The sequence below is a fragment of the Gavialis gangeticus genome, unplaced genomic scaffold (genome assembly GCF_001723915.1).
Source record: "Gavialis gangeticus isolate Ggan-Ray unplaced genomic scaffold, GavGan_comp1, whole genome shotgun sequence".
NCBI classification, from domain to species: domain Eukaryota; kingdom Metazoa; phylum Chordata; order Crocodylia; family Gavialidae; genus Gavialis; species Gavialis gangeticus.
In genome coordinates, this window is record NW_017728958.1 from 442,279 (window position 1) to 464,397 (window position 22,119).

General features: G+C 42.5%; 2 protein-coding genes across 2 annotated transcripts in view; one reads left to right on the forward strand and one right to left on the reverse strand.

Annotated features, from left to right (window-relative positions):
* Positions 1-6,665, reverse strand: part of LOC109288655 (heme-binding protein 2-like) — a 22,623-nt gene extending 15,958 nt beyond the window's left edge. The window contains exon 1 of the mRNA XM_019504361.1: positions 6,222-6,665. Coding sequence (XP_019359906.1) covers positions 6,222-6,444 — 223 coding nt within the window. The 5' untranslated portion in view covers positions 6,445-6,665. The remainder of the gene's footprint in view (positions 1-6,221) is intronic.
* FANCM (Fanconi anemia complementation group M) overlaps positions 1-22,119 on the forward strand; it is a 107,001-nt gene that overhangs the window by 32,453 nt on the left and 52,429 nt on the right. Inside the window, exons 5-10 of the mRNA XM_019504234.1 lie at positions 9,455-9,586; positions 10,511-10,643; positions 13,150-13,278; positions 13,838-13,936; positions 16,584-16,771; positions 19,193-19,399. Of these exons, the coding sequence (XP_019359779.1) occupies positions 9,455-9,586; positions 10,511-10,643; positions 13,150-13,278; positions 13,838-13,936; positions 16,584-16,771; positions 19,193-19,399 (888 nt within the window). The remainder of the gene's footprint in view (positions 1-9,454; positions 9,587-10,510; positions 10,644-13,149; positions 13,279-13,837; positions 13,937-16,583; positions 16,772-19,192; positions 19,400-22,119) is intronic.

The window sequence follows — 22,119 nt, forward strand, 5'->3', positions numbered from 1 at the left end:
TCCCCTTCTTGAAAATAGGGACCACATTGGCCCTTTTCCAGTCCTCAGGGACTTGGCCCGAGCACCAGGAGTCCTTGAACAGCCGTGTCGATGGCTCTGCAATGACACCAGCCAATTCCCTCAGCACCCACGGATGAAGGTCCTCCGGGCCCGCTGACTTGGACACATCTAAGCCCTCCAGGTAATCCTTAACTAGGTCTGAACTAACAGTTGGGGGACTCGCATCCTTCCTGGGCCTCTCTACGCTGTCACCCGAGAGCACCCCATTGTCAGCGGACAGGAACACGCAGGCAAAGAACTTGTTGAAGAGTTCTGCCTTCTCTCGCGCGTCCGTCACCACCTGCCCTGCCCCGTAGGGGTCCAATGTTACCCCGAGACTTCTTCTTGCTACCTATATACTTTTTGTTATCCTTAATCCCAGAAGCTAGTCTAAGCTCCAGTGCTGCTTTAGCCTTCATTACCAAATCCCTACAAGCTCGGGTCAGGGAGGTGTACTCCTCCCTACTTGTTTGTCCAAGTTTACACTTGTAAGCTTTCTTTTTGTGTGTTAGCTCACTGAAGAGTCCCCTGCTAAGCCAGTCTGCCATACTTACTAGTCTTCCTCTTCATTGGGATGGCTTGTTCCTGCATTTTCAGTAAGGCTTTATTAAAATACAACCAAGTCTCCTGGACGTTTTTTCCCCTTAGATGGGCCTCCCAAGGTATCCTGCCCATGAGTTCCCTTAGTGAGTTGAAGTCTGTTTTTCTCAAGTCCAGGTCCTCCCTCTGCTTCTCTCCGTCCTTTCTTTTCCTCAGAACTCAGTCTGCATTGGTTGTGTGGGTCTGTGGCCATGCCTAGGAGGCTTTTGCTCACCTGCTTTGTAGTGCCTGGCCAACTGCTGGTTAGACTCTGAAGGAATGAGCTGCAATTTATCCACAGGATAAAAGGGGGAAGGGTTCACCATATGTCATTTGCCTCATGATAGCTACTCCTGCCACACGCTCTTGCCCCATGGTTAATTTTATACTTGTAGCCCTGCTAAGCTACTGTGCTTTAGCTGTTGTTTGCTATGGGTAAGAGCACGTATGCGGGCAGCTGTGGAGCAGGTGACATGACATAGTCCCGCTGCCTTCTGCTCCTGGTGAATTGTTGTACTTTGAGGTAGGGACAATTCAACACATTTGAAGAAACCCTTGAAGAGAGAACAGGTATTTTTTAACGTGTCCCCTCCGAATCAGTCTTTCCTTCAGTTCTGGCTTCCTGGAGTTGTACTGCTAGAGATTTCCTATTGGTGAAGGACCTGAGTGTGGGCTGTGGCTGCCCCATTCTTGTCTTTTGTTACTGGGGGCACGGAGGAATTTCTGGTGCTGTTGTGGCCTGATCAGACACTGCTATTCAAAAGAGCTATGCGGTGAGGGGAGGCACGTGCATGGCAGGAACGGGAACTGGACGACACATCCTTAAGAGCCATAGTTACTGGAAAGGAAGTGACCATTTGATTTTCAGTATGTGGTTTCTTATTAGTAAGAGTTAGTTATGTTGCAGACCACAATTTTAAATGCCTTTTGTAAAACTAGCTGTTCTCAGTCTTTTCAGTAGTTCCCTTGCATGGTATTCAGTGAAGTTAATGCATGCCTTAAGATGTGCTTTTTCATGTGTGACTTGCATTTGTCATCTTCACTGATGGGAACTCTGTTACTGAAAATGTTTAATATTAATTTGCTAAGAATCACCTTTGTTTTGAACCTCAAGTTTTGTTAATTAAAATATCAAATTGTACTTTGCCATCTGAGGCTGATTTACAACGTGTTAGTTGGCAGTAAGGCTTAATATTAAAGCAGATGGATTTCAAAGCTAAATTATAGCTATGCATGTTATGCCATACTGAATAATTACAGTACCCTCAATTGACTGTCTTGTGAGTGTAGGAAGGAAACTTAATTAGGATAAGGCTTTTGATATATTGGAATTGGTCTCTAGAAAAAGGTTGAAGGAGACATTCTTTGTAAGCCCTATTTTTTCACTCCTTTCAAATGTTTGTTTTTTTAAAGTGAAAGAGTGAGTGGTTAAAACCCCCCCCAAACAATTCCTTGTTTTTCATTGAAATGTAACATGTTTCATTGGCAGTGGCAGCAATCCCTTATGGTCAAGGTTGATCGCTCCCACGAGTGAAGCAAAGGGTTGTAAATGAGTCCATTGATGGCTACGAAGGTTGATCCTAGAGCTGTGGGCCCTCTGACAAATGCCACAGGTGGTGGTTAAAGGGAGGGCTGGACCACAGATTACTCTCTCTTGTTTTCTTTCCTTCCTTCCTTCCTTCCTTCCGTTTCTATCGTTTTTCTGCCTCCAGGGCGAGATGGTTTTCCTCAAAGTAAGATGTGCCTTCTCTCACAAGGTGTCACCATGTAGCCCTGTCTTAGGCTAGTTTTTCCCAATTTGTGGTGTCAGTGCCACACTTAATGTTCGCATTTAGGGTGTCCTTGAAACATTTCCCATGGCATCTGCATGTCCTTTTGTCCTTGACTGAGTAGGGAGTATAGCAGTTGCTTTGGTAAATGTACGTCAGATGTGCACACAACGCCCCCTCCACCACAGCTGATGTTGAATAATCAGCGTTTCCACACTGGTGGTATTGGTAAGGACATTGGTATTTGTGTGATGAATGATCCTCCCACTTTATGCCAAGGATCTTTCGGAGATAGCACTGGCAATGGTGTTCCCGGCTTTTTAGGTGGTCCCTAGGTCACCCAAGCTTCACAGCTGCAGAGAAGAGTTGGGATTACCACAGCCTTATATAGTAGGAGCTTTGTTCAAGCTGGGAGCTAAAATAAAATTTTTAGAAAGTAAGCTAAGCCACTCAGGTTAGGGAACTGTGAATTTACATAGATGTTGCTAAAATCAACAACCTTGCTTTTAAATATTTACACTTGTATTGGATGTGTTATCCTATGACAACTACTGTACAATATATCTAACGGTATGATTTACCTGGCCTTTGTCCTGGAAAGCTGGTGACCCAAGTTTACACCTGACCTAACAAAAGAAGTAACTTTGGGAAGAGGATAGGTTGGGTTGCAGCAAAACAGATAACTCTTAATTGGCATTTGTATACCTTGATAGTTCTGTTAATTAAATGTTTTAAATTTAATTGGTTGGCACTACATATTGGTATCATAGAAGAAGCAAGTCTTTAGAGGGACTTCAGTCAAAGAGTGTAGTGAGCTGATGCATCTGACAGCACTTGGTTTAGCATTGTTGCTATTACTAGCACGTACATTCATGAGATTTTTAGTGTCATAATGCATCTAATCAAAACTCATTTGAGGCTTTGTTAGGGAAGGGGCAGGAGAATGTCCATGGCAGATGCAGACCTAGGTAAGATGCACGAATAGGAACCTTAAATGGTTTAGACCTTGGATGCTGCATCTTAGGGTGAGCATGCTGCTTTTTATATTGTAATTGCATAAGTACCTTAGCTATTTTTTCTTAAATTTAGCAACCTGATGCTTCATAGGTGATCTTGATAAGTTTGGTTTTGGGACTTTTTAAAGCTTAATTTTTTGTTGCTTCATTCTGACTTCCATCTCAGATGTATACTATATAAAGTTTCCTGCTTTTCAAAATAACTGCTAGCAAAGAAATTGTGTTTCAAAGGAAAGAAAGACTTAAGACCTTTCTTCATATAGTTCTAATCAACGTATTTCCTTCATCTTTGTATCTGTTCAGCTTTTGGCATAGCTCACTGGGTGCAGACTGGGCTGACTTGGGATCCAGCTACTGTTGACAGTAGTAAAGAATCTGCCACATAATGAAGATGTAACTTTATTCTAATAAATGGTATCCCTCTGAATGTTACTTGTCTCCCATTGCTTTAGAGATGCTGCCAGGTCCTTCTTTGGCTTATTCTGCCTGTCCTTCTACAGTTTTAATGATATTTTATCTTCTTTGGTGCATTTTTCATTTAGAGTCTCTGGAGAATCTGGATGTTCAAGTGTTTCTTAAATTCCAAATGCACAAACATTTTCTGTCATCTAAAGGCATCCTCCTTATATCTTAAATGTTGCTTGTGGTCTGGTACAAAAGCATGTTCACTCTTATGCAGCATCACAAAATCATCTTTGTTGCCTTCAGATTGATGGTGTACATGCAGTGTTGAGTAATAAGCAACAAAAGTAGTATTTTCGGAGTGATGGGTTGCTGTCTTGTATTTGTCCAGAGGAGCAGAATTCATCAGAATCAGTTGATTGCATCCAACAAGAAGCTTACTTCTGGACCAGTTAATTTGGAGATCATGTTTTCTATGGAAATCCTTTTCATTCATTATTAATTTAAACATATTGAGGTCCATGTAAATACACACATGGCTGTTAATGGGCTCCAAAGCCACGTAGGTGCTCGGAAGTGGGGAAAAGGTGTGATGATCATGTTGAACTGGTACTCTACTTCAGAAAGCAGTCTTTCTGGAATGAAATGTTCATTTATCCCCAGAGATAAACAGTGCAGCAGCTTTACTCCCAGGTCTATAGACTACTGAGCCAATGTAAGCTTTCCAGCTTTTTCTGTAAAGCCTTATTGCAATTTGGAATCTGAGGAGCTCCTGTTTTACCTGTATTGGGCTTTGTAGAGGGACAGATCTCTGCATTTTCTCTACCTCTGAGTTATGAGCATTTAAGGGGCATTAAATCTGGCATCATGACAGCTGACAATGGACAAGAATCAGTCACTTCCTTTGAACTTGGAAAGAAGAATTGAATTAAAAAAGGGGGAAACTGCAGTATTCCTGAAACCTTGTGCTCTTCAAAATACAGCTATTAGAATCTTCTGCAGCCTGCCCTGTGCTTGACTTCAGCTAAAGCATGTAAGGAAACAGTATTTATCTGCACACATGGATTGTACTCCTGATTCATCCTTTAACTAAGGCCAGATGCTTTCCCTCTCTTCCCTAGAATGGGAAAGATACCAAACAGCAAATTATACACCAGCTAATTTGGAGAGCCTTTGAAAAAATAGCTGTATATGTGCTAAGTGCTTTGGGAAGCAGTGTATGAAAAATCAGGGGAGTCTGCAAGGATCATTCTTTCAAAACTTCAGTACAAATCTGTGGTTAAGAATTCAGTCAGGAATTATCATTGGTCCCTTTTATGTTAACTAAGCCTTATTGTGAAAAGGTCTAATTTCTAAACTTTGTGACAAAAACGTCCCTTCTATGTTTTATTCCAAACAGTGGGTCACTCTTACTAAAAACTGCACATTTCAGGTTCCAGTATTTTAGGACATTGGCTGATGGCTATGGGGGGACATGAAAAGTGTGTAAAAAATACTAAATGGTGAAGAACGTCAAGAGGGATTTATTATTTACTCTCTCTCGCAACACAAGAACTAGGGGTCACAAAATGAAGCTAGTTGTCAGAAAGTTTAAAACTAACAAAAGGTTGTCCTTTTTCACCTAGCGTAGGATCCAAATGTGGAACTCATTGCCACCAGATGAGGTGGAAGCTGGCAGTTTAGCTGGATTCAAAAAGGGTTGGACACATTGTTGGAGGAAAGGGGCATTGTTAGCTATTGAGCAGGTGAGTGAGGGGCACGGCTTCTGAATCAGAATTTTAAACAGTAAAGGCTGCGAGGGAGAGGGGAACGGTGGAAGAAAAATCCCTGCTCAGACCCAGCTCCTTTTCAGCATCCAGTCGCCCTCTGCCTCTGCATTGTACAGGATACTGGGCAAGACATACTTATGATCTGACCTGTAAATGGCAGCTCTTACGTTCTTGAATCAAGTGAAAAGTAAGTGGGAAAACATTAAAAATAAACCTGTCAGATTTTCTGCATTTGGGCAGAGTCAACAGTTTGGCCTTTTCTGGTTTGCTGAACTTGGTCTTCCTCGGTTTTGTGCCTGCCTCTGCTGTTCTTTGCACAGAGTGGTTCTTCGTGAGGATTAAGCCTCTCTGGAGGGGGGGCACCTTTAAAAGAGACTCCTAGGGACGGGCTCAGTTGCTGAGACTCTTAACAGAATCCGTCCATCTTAGGGACAGCTCGTGTTCCTGGCACTGGCCCCTGTTGCTCAGCATCCCCATGCCAGAGCCTTTTCCCCATGGGGGTACTGCTGGGGCTCAGACTTCTGGCTGCAGCTCTCCCAGGGGCCCTGGATGGCTCAGATCTGACCCGAGGCTAGTGGCAGCCTCCCCCTGCCCCAGTCACTGGCCTGGCTCAGCCCCCAGCTGCTACCCCGCGCCCCGGCTCTTACCGTGGGGCACATCCACACGGTGCCCCCTACCCACGCTCTGCCAGTAGTGGAGCAGCCGGTCCTGCTCCATGTCATCCTCGGGGCCATCGGCAGTGCTGGAGCTGTCACCCTCCTCATCCAGCCTCTCCAGGTCTTCCAGTGTGAGCAGTGCCGGGGGCCCCAGCTCACTCACCACACCACTCAGCTGACAGCCGCCTGCCTCCTCCCCCTGCTGCTGCTGCATCCTGGCTGCCTTGTGCTGTGCTTCTGCTGCTGTTTTATGGAGCCCCTGCCTTGCCCTTGCTTAGATGCATCCTGGGCTTATTCCAAAGGGCTTCCCCGCCTCCGACGGGGCGGAGTTGAACTGGAGGGTTAGAGATGGGGCCTGGCATGCTGGGAGTGACCCTGAGGTGCTGGATGAACTGGGGGATGCCACCTTCCCCCAATCTCCTAGGTGCCCAGCTCCTGCCCTCTTCCCCTGCTTGCAGCTGCCCTGGCCAGGAGGCTGCTGCCTTTCCACAAGTGTCCTGGCAAGCTGGAGTGTCCAGGCTGCTGATCCCTGCTCTGCCCTGCCCAGCCCCTGTCTCCAGGAAGGCTGGGAAGGAACTGCTGGTGATTCAGGGTGAGGACAACACAAAGGCTGGGTGTTAACAAAAGAAAGTTTCAGCCCAGCCTCAAGCCTTGCCAGCTAGCAAAGGTTGTGGGGGTTAATAATAGGCAAGGAGTAGTACTGAAAGGAGAGACATCAGACTGGCAGGCTGTGAGTGGCATTCCTTACAGATTAGTCTTGGCACTGATCTTGTTTAATAGTACTATTAATGCAGAGAGTGGAAGCTTACTGATGAAATGTGCTGGTGACAAAGCTCAGCCTCGGCATGAGCTAGATACAAAACTAGGAAGCATCCTGCACACAGGAGGATCAGGTTGTTATGCAAAAAAGAACTGTATGACTTGACTGAAATAAAGGACTGAAAAATAGGACTAGGATAAAAGTACAAGGTCAGTAGTGCAAGGTGTTAAGTACAAGAGGATTAGTAGCAAGTATTTCTGTGGGAACTTGGGGGTTGATTAGTTGGAAACATGAGGAGGAGGAGAGACATGGTCATTCTAATTGGGAAGTATTTACTGCCTTCATATAACACACTACTAAAACCTCATTTGCAAGCTGCATGCTATTTAAGTCAGCCATTTTGAAACAGAATGATCTTAAATGTGTTGAAAAGGGTAACTAAGGACAATTGGGAAATAGACAGGCTGCCTACCTAATGAGTGTGTGTATATATTTTTAAAGAGGGTACAGTTAATCTTAAGTGATTAGTTTCTCAAACCAGCCAACCATTCCTTGCTCCAAAAGAAATGTTATCTAGACTGACTGCTTTACAGACAAGCTATTAAATGAAAATTTTTTAGATTTACTTCTAATGTTTTAAAAAAAAAAAAAATTTTTTTAACTGCATGGAACTTGGTAGCAAGCAGTTAAATAACCAGTCTTCAGACAAGTTTGTTGTCTCCAGCTGTTACATCCAGAAATAATCCTACAACCTTCACCGTCTTCAGGAGGATTTCCTGATTTAACACTTCGAGGTCTGCCCAACAAAGCCTACAGAGATTTATTCCTCTGATGAAACTCCAACCGAATATATTTGCTCGCATCTCATATATACCTTTTTCCCAAAAATCAGGGGTGCTTATACCTATGCTCCAATGAGTTTGAATTGGAATGCGTTGGAGCAGACCCGATGAATCAGTTCTGCTCCACATTGTAATTTGAGCGCTCTAGCTTTGCTGCAGTGTCATGCATATAAGTCCCTGTGGGTTTAAAACGGCCACTGGGGTGCTTTAATGAAAGCTCCTCGAATGAGCTTTAGTTAAAGTATCCTGCGGCCATTTTTAAACGCACAGGGGCTTAATGCATGTGACACTGCAGTGTTTCAATTAGAGTGGCTCTCCAGGAACTGCTCTAATTAAAACACTCGTCCCCAACCCTGAGCATGTGTATTGGCACCCCAGAAGCTTTCCAAAATTAGGGTGCATGTCTTAAGTGGGGAAGCTGATTTTCTTCTCTGGAATAGAAGTATGGAGATGCTATGCTGTAACGGCTGCTGGTTCTCTCTGGGCCAGCAAACAGTAGGTTTGACCCAGCTCATGCAGTCTCTGTTAATTTGCTATATAACACTTTCAAAACTATATAACATGACAGTTTTTGCCTTAGGCAGCCACCAAAACTGTGGAGACCTCTTTTTTTTCTACATCCAACTTTCTAATCTAATTTCTACCTTCTGCCTTCCAAAAGCAAGGTGGGCTGCTTATTATGGGCATGCGGTATGCAAGACAATACACAGTCTTTCTTTACTCTTTCAAACTGCGCTTCCCATTGGTGATTCCTTGGGACTTGCAGCTGGAGTTGGAAAATCTCTGCAGAGGAGTTTAGGTTACGATTAATATTTCTTTCCCAGCCTTTGGCTCTTATGACCCTACAGGAAGCTTGTAAGTAGAAGAAGGAGCTGCAGTAATACAGACCCTGTGAACTTTCACCATCAGTTCAGCTAACCTGCTGTTAAACATTATGAACATTGTACACAAGATATTGGGCTCTTGTCAAATTAAGGCCAAGACATCTATAAAGAAACTGTGTGACGATGATGTAGAGTGCTATGTTGTTTTTAATACTAGTTGCCAAGTGAGATCGCCATCTGGAAGTCACATGCTTAGAGAAAATCTGATTTACTCCATTAATTTAAAGCTTGTACACAGCAAAGTGTGTGTGTGTGGGGGGGAGCCCTGACTCCCTTGGCAAAGAACAGCAGGATTTAAATGAATTAGTCCATGTCACTTCCCTTATTCCGCTGAAGTGGAACAGAGGTATACATAATGAGTAAGAACAGAACTACATTTCTAAAAAATAGCTTTGCCCAGAAGACCCTTATAAGAAACTTAAACTGGTAATGGGGAACGTTGTAGTTGGATTTAATAGGGTTGCAGGTGGGCATTTGGCAAAACAGCAAATGCCCACATGTAACCCTATTTATTATTCTGAAATGAATCTAATCATCAAATAATTTCTATTGCAAAGAGAATCCTATCTTACAAAACTGTCAGCATAAGAAGGTCAATCACATTCTATTTTTATTTGTTATCTCGGCAGATGGCTGTTCATTAAGCTAATGTACTCATGCACAAACAAATGGTGGTTTTGTAATGGAATAATATTTCTCATCTTTAAAATTTCACATGCTTTTTGTTTTTTCCTGCAGGTATTAGAAACATTTGCTGACCGATTGATTAGAATTAAGGTTTTGGCACAGCGTGCTATTCCCAGCCTTACAAAATACCAGATAATTCTAGCAAGAAACCAATTCAGGAAAAAACTGCCATCACGAAATATGGTAAATTTATTTTTTATTATTATTATGTTGACTGAGTTCGTTGCCCTGTGGTAAATAAAACTCCCAAACCAAAGGTTCTTATTATTTTACAAACAATACCTAGAAATCATCATTGAAATGCAGTTCTAGGATAAATGTGCTAACTTGTTTCTCAACTGTTGCAACTACCACAGGTTTTTGTTTAAGGGGGGGGAGGAAGAGTGAAGAATAGTTTATCTTGTTGACTCTGTATAAAAAATTGAAAAAGATGTAACTGCTCAGTTTATATATAGACCTCAAAATGGAACAAATGCCCCTACTTTCTGTAAATTGTCATGGGGCTTTTAGTGATCATGGTTTCTTTAGCCTTTGTTTAAAGTATTATCCAGGAAGAGGTAAGTTACATTAAGAAGTACAGTCCATTTATGGTTCTACTCAAACTTGTTAGTAATAGCTTGTATCTGAATATTTTGGGGTGTCTTAAAAGGAACAACAAAAGTCAGTTTACAGTAATCAGATAACTTTCTAAAGTTGAGATTTGTAGCTAGGGTAGATGTGAAGGAAATCTTGCATACTGCTAAGTTTACCAAACAGTACAACAAATAAGTCCCAGATGCTGGGCTGTAGATGAGGCAAAATGGTTAACGTTTCCCAAAGGTTAACTAATGCAATATCATGAATTTTGAAAATATTTTTTACTGAATGTTCACAGTTGGATCCTTTACCATAATTCTTCTATGACTCTTAGAGGAAAAGGTTACCTTTATTGATCACTAAAAACTCATTAGTTTCTGAGGTTTCTAATAAACAGATCACCTGTTGAGCATTGTTTGCTTCCACAGTTTCATTTTTAGGAAGTTTAATCTGGTTCTTGGCATGAAAGATTGCAATATGATTCTAGCTGCTCATTGACCCGTTTAATCTGGTGTGTGTTTTATTTCTCAGGGGATACAGCCAGGCACAATTGAAGGAGATTTTGCTCTTTGCATTACTTTGTATCATGGTTATGAGCTATTGCAACAAATGGGCACACGGTCATTATATATGTTTCTCTGTGGAATTATGGATGGATCAAAAGGTGAAGTATCTTCACAGATGTATTTCTCTTTGTTTCCCAGTTTATGTTCCCATTTAACTTAGTGTCTTGTTTGCTACCCAGTTTTAGAACTAACTAGGATGATTTACCGATTATATTTCCAACCAATGTGTTGCATTTTCATTGCTGCTTGTGTTTGGATGAAAATAGCCTGAAAATATCCACTTAGCCTTTCGGAATAATTGGTAGACAAAAAAGTAGTTTAATGAGGAAAGCAAATATGTGCACATATGTATGACTAGGTCAGAGGAAGGTGGGAAAGATGCAGTCCCAAATAAGAAGCAGGAGCAAACTTGAACCAGAATCCTGGTCTCCCCCTCGGAGATGAGTACCCTGTACCCAGCATTGTTTCTGCACCTTATCTCAAGTCTCCCCCTTTCCAGGGGAATGCCCCCATCAGCATCCTGCTCTCTTGTTTTCCAACACTGACCCCATGGACTTCCTGTCTCTGTGCACATGGGCATATCATTAGCTTGGTGCTTATGTCACTCCCCTGGAAGGTGGGATATGTGGGTTTGAACGGCTTGATGTTAAGGAGGGCATTTAACCCAGATCTTGTGCTTCCTGGGTAAATCTTTAAACACTTGGCTACTGCGGAAGAAGTAGGTGGCAGCACGCAGCCCAAAAGAGGTACTACATTTAGTGTAAAGTCTGTAGTTTGCGGTAAGTGTAATGTTTGTCAGCCAATGAGACTGTACTTTTTTTTTTAGAAAAATAACTGAAGTACACATCACAAAGGGGATTGTAAATCAGTTATTTAAATGAAGGCTTTGCACTTGACAATTTAAATCAGCGCACCCTGCTAGTTGGAGAATCCAAATGGGCTTTGGTGTGAGGGAGGCCCTGGGCTACTGGGCTCTGCCAAGATGGCAGCACTTTTGGGTGGCAGTAACAGAACTTAGGGTGCCCAGGGACTTTCCTGGTGAAAACTTAACTTCTAGTGATGTGGGTCAAATTCATGGAAAGAGGCACCTAAATTCAAGATAAGTATTTATGTGGGCCTGGGCCTAAATGACTCACTGGGGTTAAACACTGTGTTTTGTGATGGACCAAGGACCTGAACCCCAAGTCCAAGGCTAGTGTTTTAACTACTCCACCACCCTTTCTTTGCCTGTCTTCTGTTTGGGTCCAGCTGGCATTTTCTGTCAGCTCGTATGCCTCCAAAGTGTTCTTGCGTTGTTAAATCTACCTGAACTTGTGTATGAGGACAGTGACAGTCCATTGCTTGAAATCATTGGTTTCACTCCTAGGATAAAGAGCAGATGACAATTGCTACCTGTGAAAAATCCATCTTTATAATAGCTCTCTGGGGGATCAAACACCCCCTGACCCGATAAGGAAGGGAGGAGGGAATATCCACTATTCTGACATCCCTGTGTTAGATATCAGGGCATTCTTTTATTGTTTGCATCTAAATGTTTTTGTCTGCAGGCAGGCTACTTAACAGTGTAATTGGGGGCAGAGTTTATTTAGGCTATATCTGTGGCCTCCCAAAAATTGGTTAACAAAGGTGTAGTCATCCTTAACTTCAGCAGCTTCTGTATCTGATCATTTAACGTGGAAGGAGAAGGTAATAAGGGAGTTCCTTTCTTCCTCCTCTATGTATGGGGATATTTTGGGATGCTGGGCTGTGACATTTTCCTTATTCTCGAGCCTTTTTTTAAAGTTTGTGGAGCCTCTAGCAAGCAAAAGCTTCACATCAGGTTTCTGGATTTGAAAGCTATTAGTTCATGTGGCAAAGCTTTTTGTGTGATCAGGACCAAAGCCTTGTTTGCCTGTGGAAGGGAAAGAGTCTTTAAATTGTTTTCATGCAGTGGCACAAAGGTCTCAGATTTCAGTCCAATTACATGTGCTATATGATGTTAAATCCTGTCTATGTCCCTTTGCTACCAAGGAGAACGCTCATTTTCTGCAGGTCTGTGTCGTGTTTAGATAAGATTCAGTGTCCTGGACAGATGCCTTTTTCTTGAGCAGGACTTAGAAATTTTATTTAAATGTTCCCTGTGATTCTTTTGGTTCAGGAGATTTGTGTGCAGGCCATTTGGCATGATAACAGTTCGGCTGCTAGTATAAGTAGGCTAAACCTCCTTTTTCAGTATTTTTATGAAACAATACTGAGGATTTTCCTGTTTAGCTACTAGAGTATAGAGCTTTTGTTAAATAGCTTCCCTTGAATGAGCACTGAAAGCATCTTCAGACAATGGATAATTTCTTAAGGCAGACTAGCTGAAGTTAGGACTCCTTTGTTAGTAATATTTTTCAGTTTGTTTAACAAGAGTCAGGTATGTTTAAATTTTGGGGAGCACATTACAACAGAGATTAATATTTGGTAGGCAATCTTATCTTAACCTTAGCTGCATCTGAAACGTGGTTTCATACTTCAGTTAAGGAGCTGTTACTTTCCAAAGAAGTCTGCATGCCAAAAATCACATTTTTTCTATATTCAGTCTCTGGAGTGAATGTATTTGTTTTTTATCTGTTTAAAAAGACAAGGTGCGTACAAGGAATGAACTTAGCCGCAACGAGGACTTTATGAATCTGTATCAGCAACTTGAGAACATGTTTGCAAACACAGCTCTGACTTCAGCAAATGGAAGTCTCTACAATTGCAGAACAGGTCAGCGTTTACCTTTTTAAAATCAGCACATCTGTTTTATTATATCCATTTTTTCCTGAAAGCTATTTTTTCCCATGAAAACTAATACAGTGAAACAATGTACTGTTCAGTTCTGGATGATCCATAGATACTGTAAAATACCAGTACAATTATTTAACGTGCTGTTTTGCTTAGTTTTCCATTTTAGGGTAAAGTTAGGATTTTGTTTGTTCTATTTTAGCAGTTCCATCTGCCTTCATTTCACATTTTTCTGTCTCTGAATCTTTGAATTGGAATTCGAATTTACCGTTTAAAATATTGTCGGCTGGTTTGTTGATTTGACCCCAAAAGAAGTAAAACTTGGCTTTGACAAGCATCTGCATCAGTAATGAATTTGCTTAGGTATAGATGTTACATGGCTATGATGATTGGAATGAGAATGCTGGGAATGACTATATCTCAGACGTGGAGGGGAGAAATGTGAATGGGAGAAGACATAGTACACAGAGCTTTTATCTATAACTGATAACACGAGTAAGAACCTTTTTTTTCTCGTTTAAACACTGCACTTGGTTTGCAGGACCTGAAAATAAAAGAAAATTCATCTATAGTCATCCCAAATTAAAGAAATTAGAAGAAGTTGTTGTAGAACACTTCAAATCCTGGAAGGGGAATTCAGGTAAGTTCTAGAGAGGGTCCAAAATGTGACCTATGTCTGTGAATATAAACCAATGGCATTTTTTTGTTATTAAATCCCTGATGTATTGAAGTTGGGATATTTTGGAAAAATGTATGCCTAAGAAGTAAGTTGCCATCGTTCATGGGAACCTTATTTAGTTAGCTGCCTATGATTCGAATTTGAGTTTAAAATAAAGTGTTATGTTACTCTAACCACTTGTGTCCCAGGATTCAGTGGCCTCAGAATGTGCTGTAGAATCTGTTTCTCACTGCGTGTCTGAGGCCCCTGCTGCACATTACACTTAAGACATGATTAAACAGTTGATCACAGCTTCAGTTGTAACCCTGCTACATGTTCAGTCAGTTAATGGTGTGACAAAGGAGAAATAAGACACAAAGTTATTCCACAAAATATGTGTAATAACTTTGTGGCTCATTTCTATCATTCCTATCATGCCATGTCAGCTGTTCCAGGCTCCCAGTCCAGGTCTCGTGCATCCCTGAGCTTGGAAGGCCACAGCTGATGCGGGCTTCCAGCTGCAGGAGCATGAGTCCCCATGGGTGGGAGTCCTATCTGCTGACTGGGCTCCTAGCTATAGGGGCACTCATCCCTGTGGCTGGAAGCCTGTGTCAGCTGCAGACTCCAAGCTGCAGGGATACCTGGAGCACCCCTGGAGTGGGAACCCATGTCAGTTGATAGGACTCCTACCTGCAGGATTCCGGGAGCACCCCTGTGGCTGGAAACCCATATCAGCTGAGGGCTCCCAGCAGCAGGGATTCATGGTGTGCCCCCACAACTAGGAGCCCCTTCCACTGTGAGGTCTCCCAGCTGCAGGATCTTGCTACTTGCTGGTGCAGGGGAAGCCTGGGGTTGTGATCCCAGGGACCCCCTGTACTAGCAATAAGGCTTGGTGGGATCTGATACACAGTCATGCCTCCTACCATGCAGGTGTAGCACAGCAGGAAGCACGATTGTGTAGATTGTGCATCAGATCCCATACGCCTTTACCTGAGTGTCATTTGATGCTGTGTTTTCTTTAAAACAAAAATCTTGCCGATGATGGTTAGGAAATGTTTTAAAATGTGAATCCTTGCTGTCTTTCTCTATGGCTTGTACGTATTCAGTAACAATGACAATTGCTTTGTGTTGCAGTTGCTTTGTGTTGTAACTAATCTGTACGTATGTCTGTCTTTTCTGTTTCTTTGTCACATTTTAAATTGGTTTATCCAAGTATTTTTTTTAAAGTTAATTTTGTATTTGGATGGGCAAGCTGATTGGTTTTAATTAAGAGCAGGGTTTGTTTCATGGCCAGGGAGAGGGAACTGAGAAAGCTATCTGCCTGGAAATATAAGTTTATAGGTGGAAAGAAATCTTACTCTTCCCTATGGAATTTAAAGATACAACAGATACGATTCACTAAAAAGGTGAAAGTCAGCTAGCATATGCAATGTGTATATTTGTGTGAAGTAAGGCAGGCACTTTTGTTAGAACATTATTGATGCTTAAGAGAAAATAGCACTTAGATAAAGTTAAAGGTTTTGACCACATAAAGTTAATTATAAAAGTGAATGTTTTTAAAAAGTGATTGTTTTTTCTGGTCTTAATTTGAGGATTCCTCAGAATAATCATAGTTTGCAGCATAAAGAAATTATGAAACCAAACGGTCTCTTTCTTTTCAGGACTTTGTACTGATTTTGTAAACATAAGTTAAACATTTGAAAATGAAAATGCAGCTGCTTAGCATTGGAATTGTGAACAAGAGCAATTGGAGGAATTCTGGAATTAAGGATTGCAAACCACCCTCCCAAAAAATCCCCCAAAAACAAACAAACCCCCAAAACGTGGATGGATGGATAGATAGTTTTTGTCTACAAATAGGGAATTCATCAGGGAAGGGAACTGTCTACCATGTCATCTCACACTGAGAGAAAGGACTGTTTCTAGTTCATTTGGGGTTTTTAAACCTGAAAAATGCAGTGCAGATTTATACTACAGAAATATTTACTAAGAAACCTTGTACGCATGTGTGTATACACTCTTGCACCTATCTAAAATCAGGATGAAATTTTTGGGCTAGTAAATTATACTTATGGTGTTTTTACTTTTATAGAACTTTCTAACTTTGTAGCCCTGAATTTGTGACAAAAGAAGAGTTCTTTGTCAGTAAAGCACAAATTCATCCTTTTCCCGTTTTACATAAAAATGCTCTGTGCTCAGCACAGTAATACATAAAATAATATCTGTAGAATTGAAGTAACAGTGGAGTTTTGAGAGAAATTTTACTCTAGCTAACTTATTGCTAATTGTTACTTAATATCTCGGATGACTGCGTACTCTGGCTTTTAATGAGATGTGGTTAAATGAGGGGTAGAGGAATTCTCACTTGTCACTTTTTTCTTAATCTCATGCTCATTTGGGTTCCTGTGCTTGGATTCTTGCTTAGGCACCTAAAACAAATGTGGTGGATGCAATGTGTGTGTTAGAAACCAAAATGCAAAGCATTTGCACGTGATCTTCCTGTCCTTATTGAAGTGGACAGGGATTGTGCATATAAGATGCATGGAATGATTTGTCCCTGCATCTTATTTTTTTAAACATATTGTTTGTGTATAAAGTGCTTTTTAGCTGTGCTTATTTTTGTGTCTAACAGACCAAAGCGTATCTGAAAGCAAACCTACTGATACCAGGGTTATGATCTTCTCCTCGTTTCGAGACAGCGTCCAAGAAATTGCAGAAATGCTTTCCCAGCATCAGCCGGCTATTAGAGTCATGACCTTTCTTGGTCACTCAACAGGAAAGAACACAAAGGGCTTCACACACAAGGAACAACTTGAGGTAAAGAGGTCATTGGGTTTATTTTAGATTTAGAATATAGGGCATATGACATGATAATGTAACATGCACTGTAAAGACTGTGAGTTTCCAAGTTTTATTGTAAACTAGCCAATTGCCCGCCATGAATGACAGAGCGTTTCAGGGAGAACTTACATGCCCCCACCACTCAGTGTTTGGGGCTGGCCATGTAAACCAGGTCCGGGCAATTATTTTGGGCAGAGGGCCACTTGCCCAGTTTTGGCAAGCTGTCGAAGGCTGTATGGGTAGCTCTGCCCCTTGGCAGGTGCCCCACCCCCTGGTCTCCATCTTGTGACTGGAAGTCCCACCCCCTAACCCCTGACCTTTGCCACCAAAAGTCTATCCCTTTGCCCCTGGAAGTACTCCTTTCAGCAAGGGGTTGTGCCCTCCTGGAACCAGGGAAGTATCAAATTATATTTTAAAAAGGAAACATCTATGGCATTAATCTGATTTCAAAAAATATTTTGTCCCAATGTACATGAGTTTGTGCAGTGTACATAGAGGTGATTGCGCAACAGCTTAAAATGAAGTTTTACTCTTGTATATTGTGGGGGGTGGGTATAGGTTTATGGGGGACTGGGGTGAGGGAGCATGGGGGATGTGGGTGGGTATGGGGTTTGTGGGGGGTTGTGTGGGGGGGGGAAGGGGCCTAGATTGTGTGAGGGGGCGTGGATGTGGCGGTCTGCATGTATGGTGGTACGAGGGGAGTGTGGGTGCATGTGTATGGTGAGGGGTGTGTGTGGGACTCATCCTATGAACACGAACACATGAACAAACACCCTCCCTACCAGCGGCTCTGTGCTACCTGCTCCTGCAATGCAGCCAGGTCATGTGGTACAGACAGGGCTGCAGGCAGGGAGTGCAATTGCTGGGGGTGGGGCAGGCTGGGCTGCTCAGTCCCGCTACTGCCCCTGTCTCCTATCAGCTTTGACAGGAGAAGGGCAAGTCAATACAGTTTTAAAGCCTAAGGGCTCCCTCCACCTCCAGCTCCCTGCCTGAGGGGGCGAGGCCCATGCATCCAGTTGCTGCCCGCCCTCTCTGCGGCACGTGCATAGTTGGCCCCCAGGGTTACGGACAGACACACAGAAGTACTATGCCTTTTATTATATTAGAATTATTAGAAATAGGTGGGATAAAGAGCAGTTTTCTGAGGTAATCCTAACGGGGAAAAAACATATGTAGAAAACGTTCCATATTTTAAAAAAACAAACAAAACCAAAACACAAAACCCCACAAAACTCCCGCAAGAACCAAATCGGCCATGAGAGCTGCAATGTACACACCATGGGGGTTTCATTCAGTTTAGTTCTCCCAAAATTGAAACGGTAGGCTTTTAAAAACACCACTTCCATTTAGGGAGAATTAAACCAAACTAAACCCCTGTGGAGTGTACATAAGGTTGGGGGCCCGATCCTTACCTGCCTCTTTGGTGGCAGGGGTGGGAGGAGGCAAGCTGCCAGTGGGCTGAGCAGTACCTGAGCTGTGCGGGGGCCTGTCTGGCAGCACCTGGGTTGGGCAGTGCCGCAGCTGTGGAGGGAAGTACTGCTCCCGCAGCCATGGAGGGAAGCACACTGGGCCCCCATACAACTCAGGCAGGCAGGCTCCAGGGTGGGGAAAAACAAATCGGGCTCCTCGCTTTTTTTTTTTTATTTTATTTCCCCGCTTCAGTGGAGCCTGTCTGCACGGGCTGCCACCAGGTCCCACAGCCCTTGAGCTGCACGGGGCCTGCCAAGTCCTGATTGTATCGGCTTCTAGCACCCCATGCACTGTTGCATTTTGTTAGGTAGCAAACTAAAACCCCTTGGAGGTGTTTTATCTTGCTACGTACCAAAGTACCAAAGCAAAATATGCCACTGAGCGTGCAAACAACAACACTTAAAGCGGAATACACTGCTGAACATGCAAACAGCAATGCCATTAAAGCTATGCAAAAAGGCATTTAAGCCACTTTAAAGACCAATTTTGTGGCATGTACAAAGGCCTATTTAAAAAAATTGAAACATACCTGTGACAAACTGAGCACAGTTCTAATTGCTGTCATGTTTCCCCCCCCTTGAATGAACAAAAGATGTAAGATCCCCATTCTGGTTTATTACAATAACAAAAATACATAATTATGAAACTAAGGGCTTAATTTTGGTAGTGGTAGGGTGAGCTAAAGTTTTCTATGCTTTGTGCTTTATCTTTTGTATTAAAGGGTATAATACTGGTAGCACCTACATATTGCATTTGGTCACCAGTTTAGAATGTAATGCTTGACTATTTCAGAGAGATTGCTTTTTTCTTTAATAGCTTTTAAGCAAGTTGAAACAATTTTATCACCTAACTGGAATACGAAAAGATACGAAGAGTGCACGTAGAACTCTAATGGAGATTGTTAAATATGTTTTAATTTTCATTTAGGTGGTAAGACATTTTCGTGAAGGGGGCTACAATACACTGGTTTCTACGTGTGTAGGAGAAGAAGGTTTAGATATTGGAGAAGTGGATCTTGTAATCTGTTTTGATGCTCAGAATAGTCCAATTCGTCTTGTGCAGCGAATGGGTCGAACTGGGCGCAAGCGGCAAGGTAGAATTGTTGTCATCCTGGCGGAAGGCCGTGAAGAACGAGTAAGTTAAGCAGTCTCTTGTAGTGAATTCTTCTCCAGGGCTTTTCAACCTTGTCAGTCATTCTCACAAAACAGTCAAGTGCAGATTGACTGAAAATTGTGGAAATACCAACCATTCTGGTGAGCAGAATAATTTTAAAATCCTCATTGTGGTGGCTATTTAAATATTATTTAATACTTAAGCTAAACTTCTTAATGTGACACAAGAAGCTGCATATCCACTTCAAGAATTGCTTGAAATATGGAAAAATAATAGTGCATGCTAACCGAAGGAGCAGAGTCCTGTCTTGGCATTGTCCTTCAAAGTCTTTAGAACATGCACATACCAGCAGCTTGTATAGATGGGTCATAAGGTTGCAATTTGTTCATGGTCAACTACTTGAAGTAATTACTTGACTAATGGGTGGCAGAGCTAGGAATAAATTCCTAACCATAGGGGGCCTAGAAACATCCACATGATTTGTTGGCACCTGTGGGTATAGGACAGACGAGGACCTTTGTGCCATGAATGCTTAGTGTGAGTTTTGAAGACAACTGTTCAAGTGGAAATCTGCTGCCATTAAATGCCTCAACCTTTCTGAGATAAGTTTTGCTTCATACTATTTTATTTACTCCAATCCAGGGTGTGATTTATGTCTCTGGTGTTAGATATTCAATAAGGACAAATGCAAAGTCCTGCACTTAGGACAGGACAATCCCATGCACCAGTGCAGGCTGAGGGCCGACTGGCTGGGCAGCAGCTCTGCAGAAAAGGACCTGGGGGGACAGTGGACAACACGACAGATATGAGCCAGCAGTGTGCCCTTGTTGCCAAGAAGGCTAACGGCATACTGGGCTACATTAGTAGGACCGCTGCCAGCAGATTGAGGGAAGTGATTCTTCCCCTTTCTTCAGCACTGGTGAAACCACACCTTGAGTCTTGTGTCCAGGTTTGGGTCCCCCACTACAGAAAGGATGTGGACAAATTGGAGAGTCCAGTGCAGGGCAACAAAAATAGGGGGCTGGGGGACATGACTAAAGAGGAGAGGCTGAGGGAGCTGGGCTTATTTAGTCTGCAGAAGAGAAGACTGAGGGGGGGATTGAATAGCAGCCTTCACCTCCCTGTGGGGGGTGGCAAAGAGGATAGAGCTGGACTGGTCTCAGTGGGGGGCAGATGACAGGACAAGGAGCAATGGTCTCAAGCTGCAGCAGAGGAAGTTTACGTTAGATATTAGGAAGAATATTCTCACCAGGTGGGTAGTAAAACACTGGAACAGGTTACCCAGAGAGGTTATGGACTCTGCATCCTTGGACATGTTTAAAACCCAGGTAGACAAAGCCTTGGCTGGGGTGATCTAGTTGGGGCTGGTCCTGCTTTGAGCTTTGGGGTTGGACTATATGTGACCTCCTCAGAGCCCTTCACCCCCTCATTTTCTGTGATTCTATGATTCTATATTCACATGTTAAAGATACGATTCTCATTTAGGATGATTCTGTGTCATCCTATTAAAAAGGAGCTTCTCATGAGGTATTTGAAAAGAAACACCTTCCTCCTTAGTCGCTATTCTGCTGTCCAACGAAGTGCCCAATTTATACTGGTGTTTTTGAGAAACTTTGTACTGTGGATCAGCTCTGCTAGCCCCAGCTGTAGTTAGCTCTGTGGTAGACAGGACCCTGGGTGGCAGCTGGCACTTGTTATTTCTAGCTTTGTCAGAGCAGGCACATGCCATCTGTTAATTAAAATGATTGGCTGCTAACAAGTTCTGTATGTTTTACACCTTCTCAAGTTACACCAGTATTAGCAAATACAGGTAGCTTTTTTCAGAGAAAAGACTAGTATGGACAGAAATCGTCACGGCCTACTGCTTTTGTGAAAATTAACAAAGCAGCTAGTGATTTTTGGATGCCTCAGTTCCTGAATAACAAACTTAATGGTTTCTTTAGAGTGTCTTATCTGAGCGTGTGCTCCCATGTGGTACAACCAGTAGCAAAATATTTAAGAATTATTTCTTGTATTACTTCTTGTGAATTAATTTAAACCACATAGACTCAAGAATGATTTTATTATAACTGGTTGAGAATTTTTCATTTAACTTCTTCTCCTCCCCTCTCCCTCCCCCTGATGGAAAATAGTTTCTGCAGAACTAGACATTTCCATGTGAAAAATCCACTGCTGAAATCTCTGTTTTGATTTTCAGTGTTGGAAAAATGAAACAAAACATTCCTGTTTCAAGATGTAGTGGCCTGAATGGAAAGGCTCGTCTTGATCCAACCAAATCAAACCTTCAGATTTCACCTTGCCAGTCTGTGCCTTTAATTTGGCACAGGGACTCTGAGTCTGTGTCATGTTGCAGACAGGGCTCCCCGGCTGACCAGTATTTCCCATGACACACCCTGGTTTTCCACCTGGGTGAGCTGCAAGGGTGTGTGATACAAGTCATATGGGAGGTGTAATGTGGAGGGGGAGCCCAGCCCACAGAGGAGAATGGAGGCATAAGGCACCGCGGTAGCTCAGGGCTTCACACTTGAATGTCGAACCAAGTAGAACTCTGTATTTGTTTTTGGTTCAACAAAACCAAAATGAAATATCAGAACACATTGTTACCAAATTTAATCGTTTAGCTTTCTGTTCCAGAAGATACGTCAGTGTATTTTATGACTCACTTTGGTACAAAAATAATGTTGGAATTTCTGTGGTTTAAGCCAAACCCTTCATAATTCTGTATTCCTTGGACTCTCAGT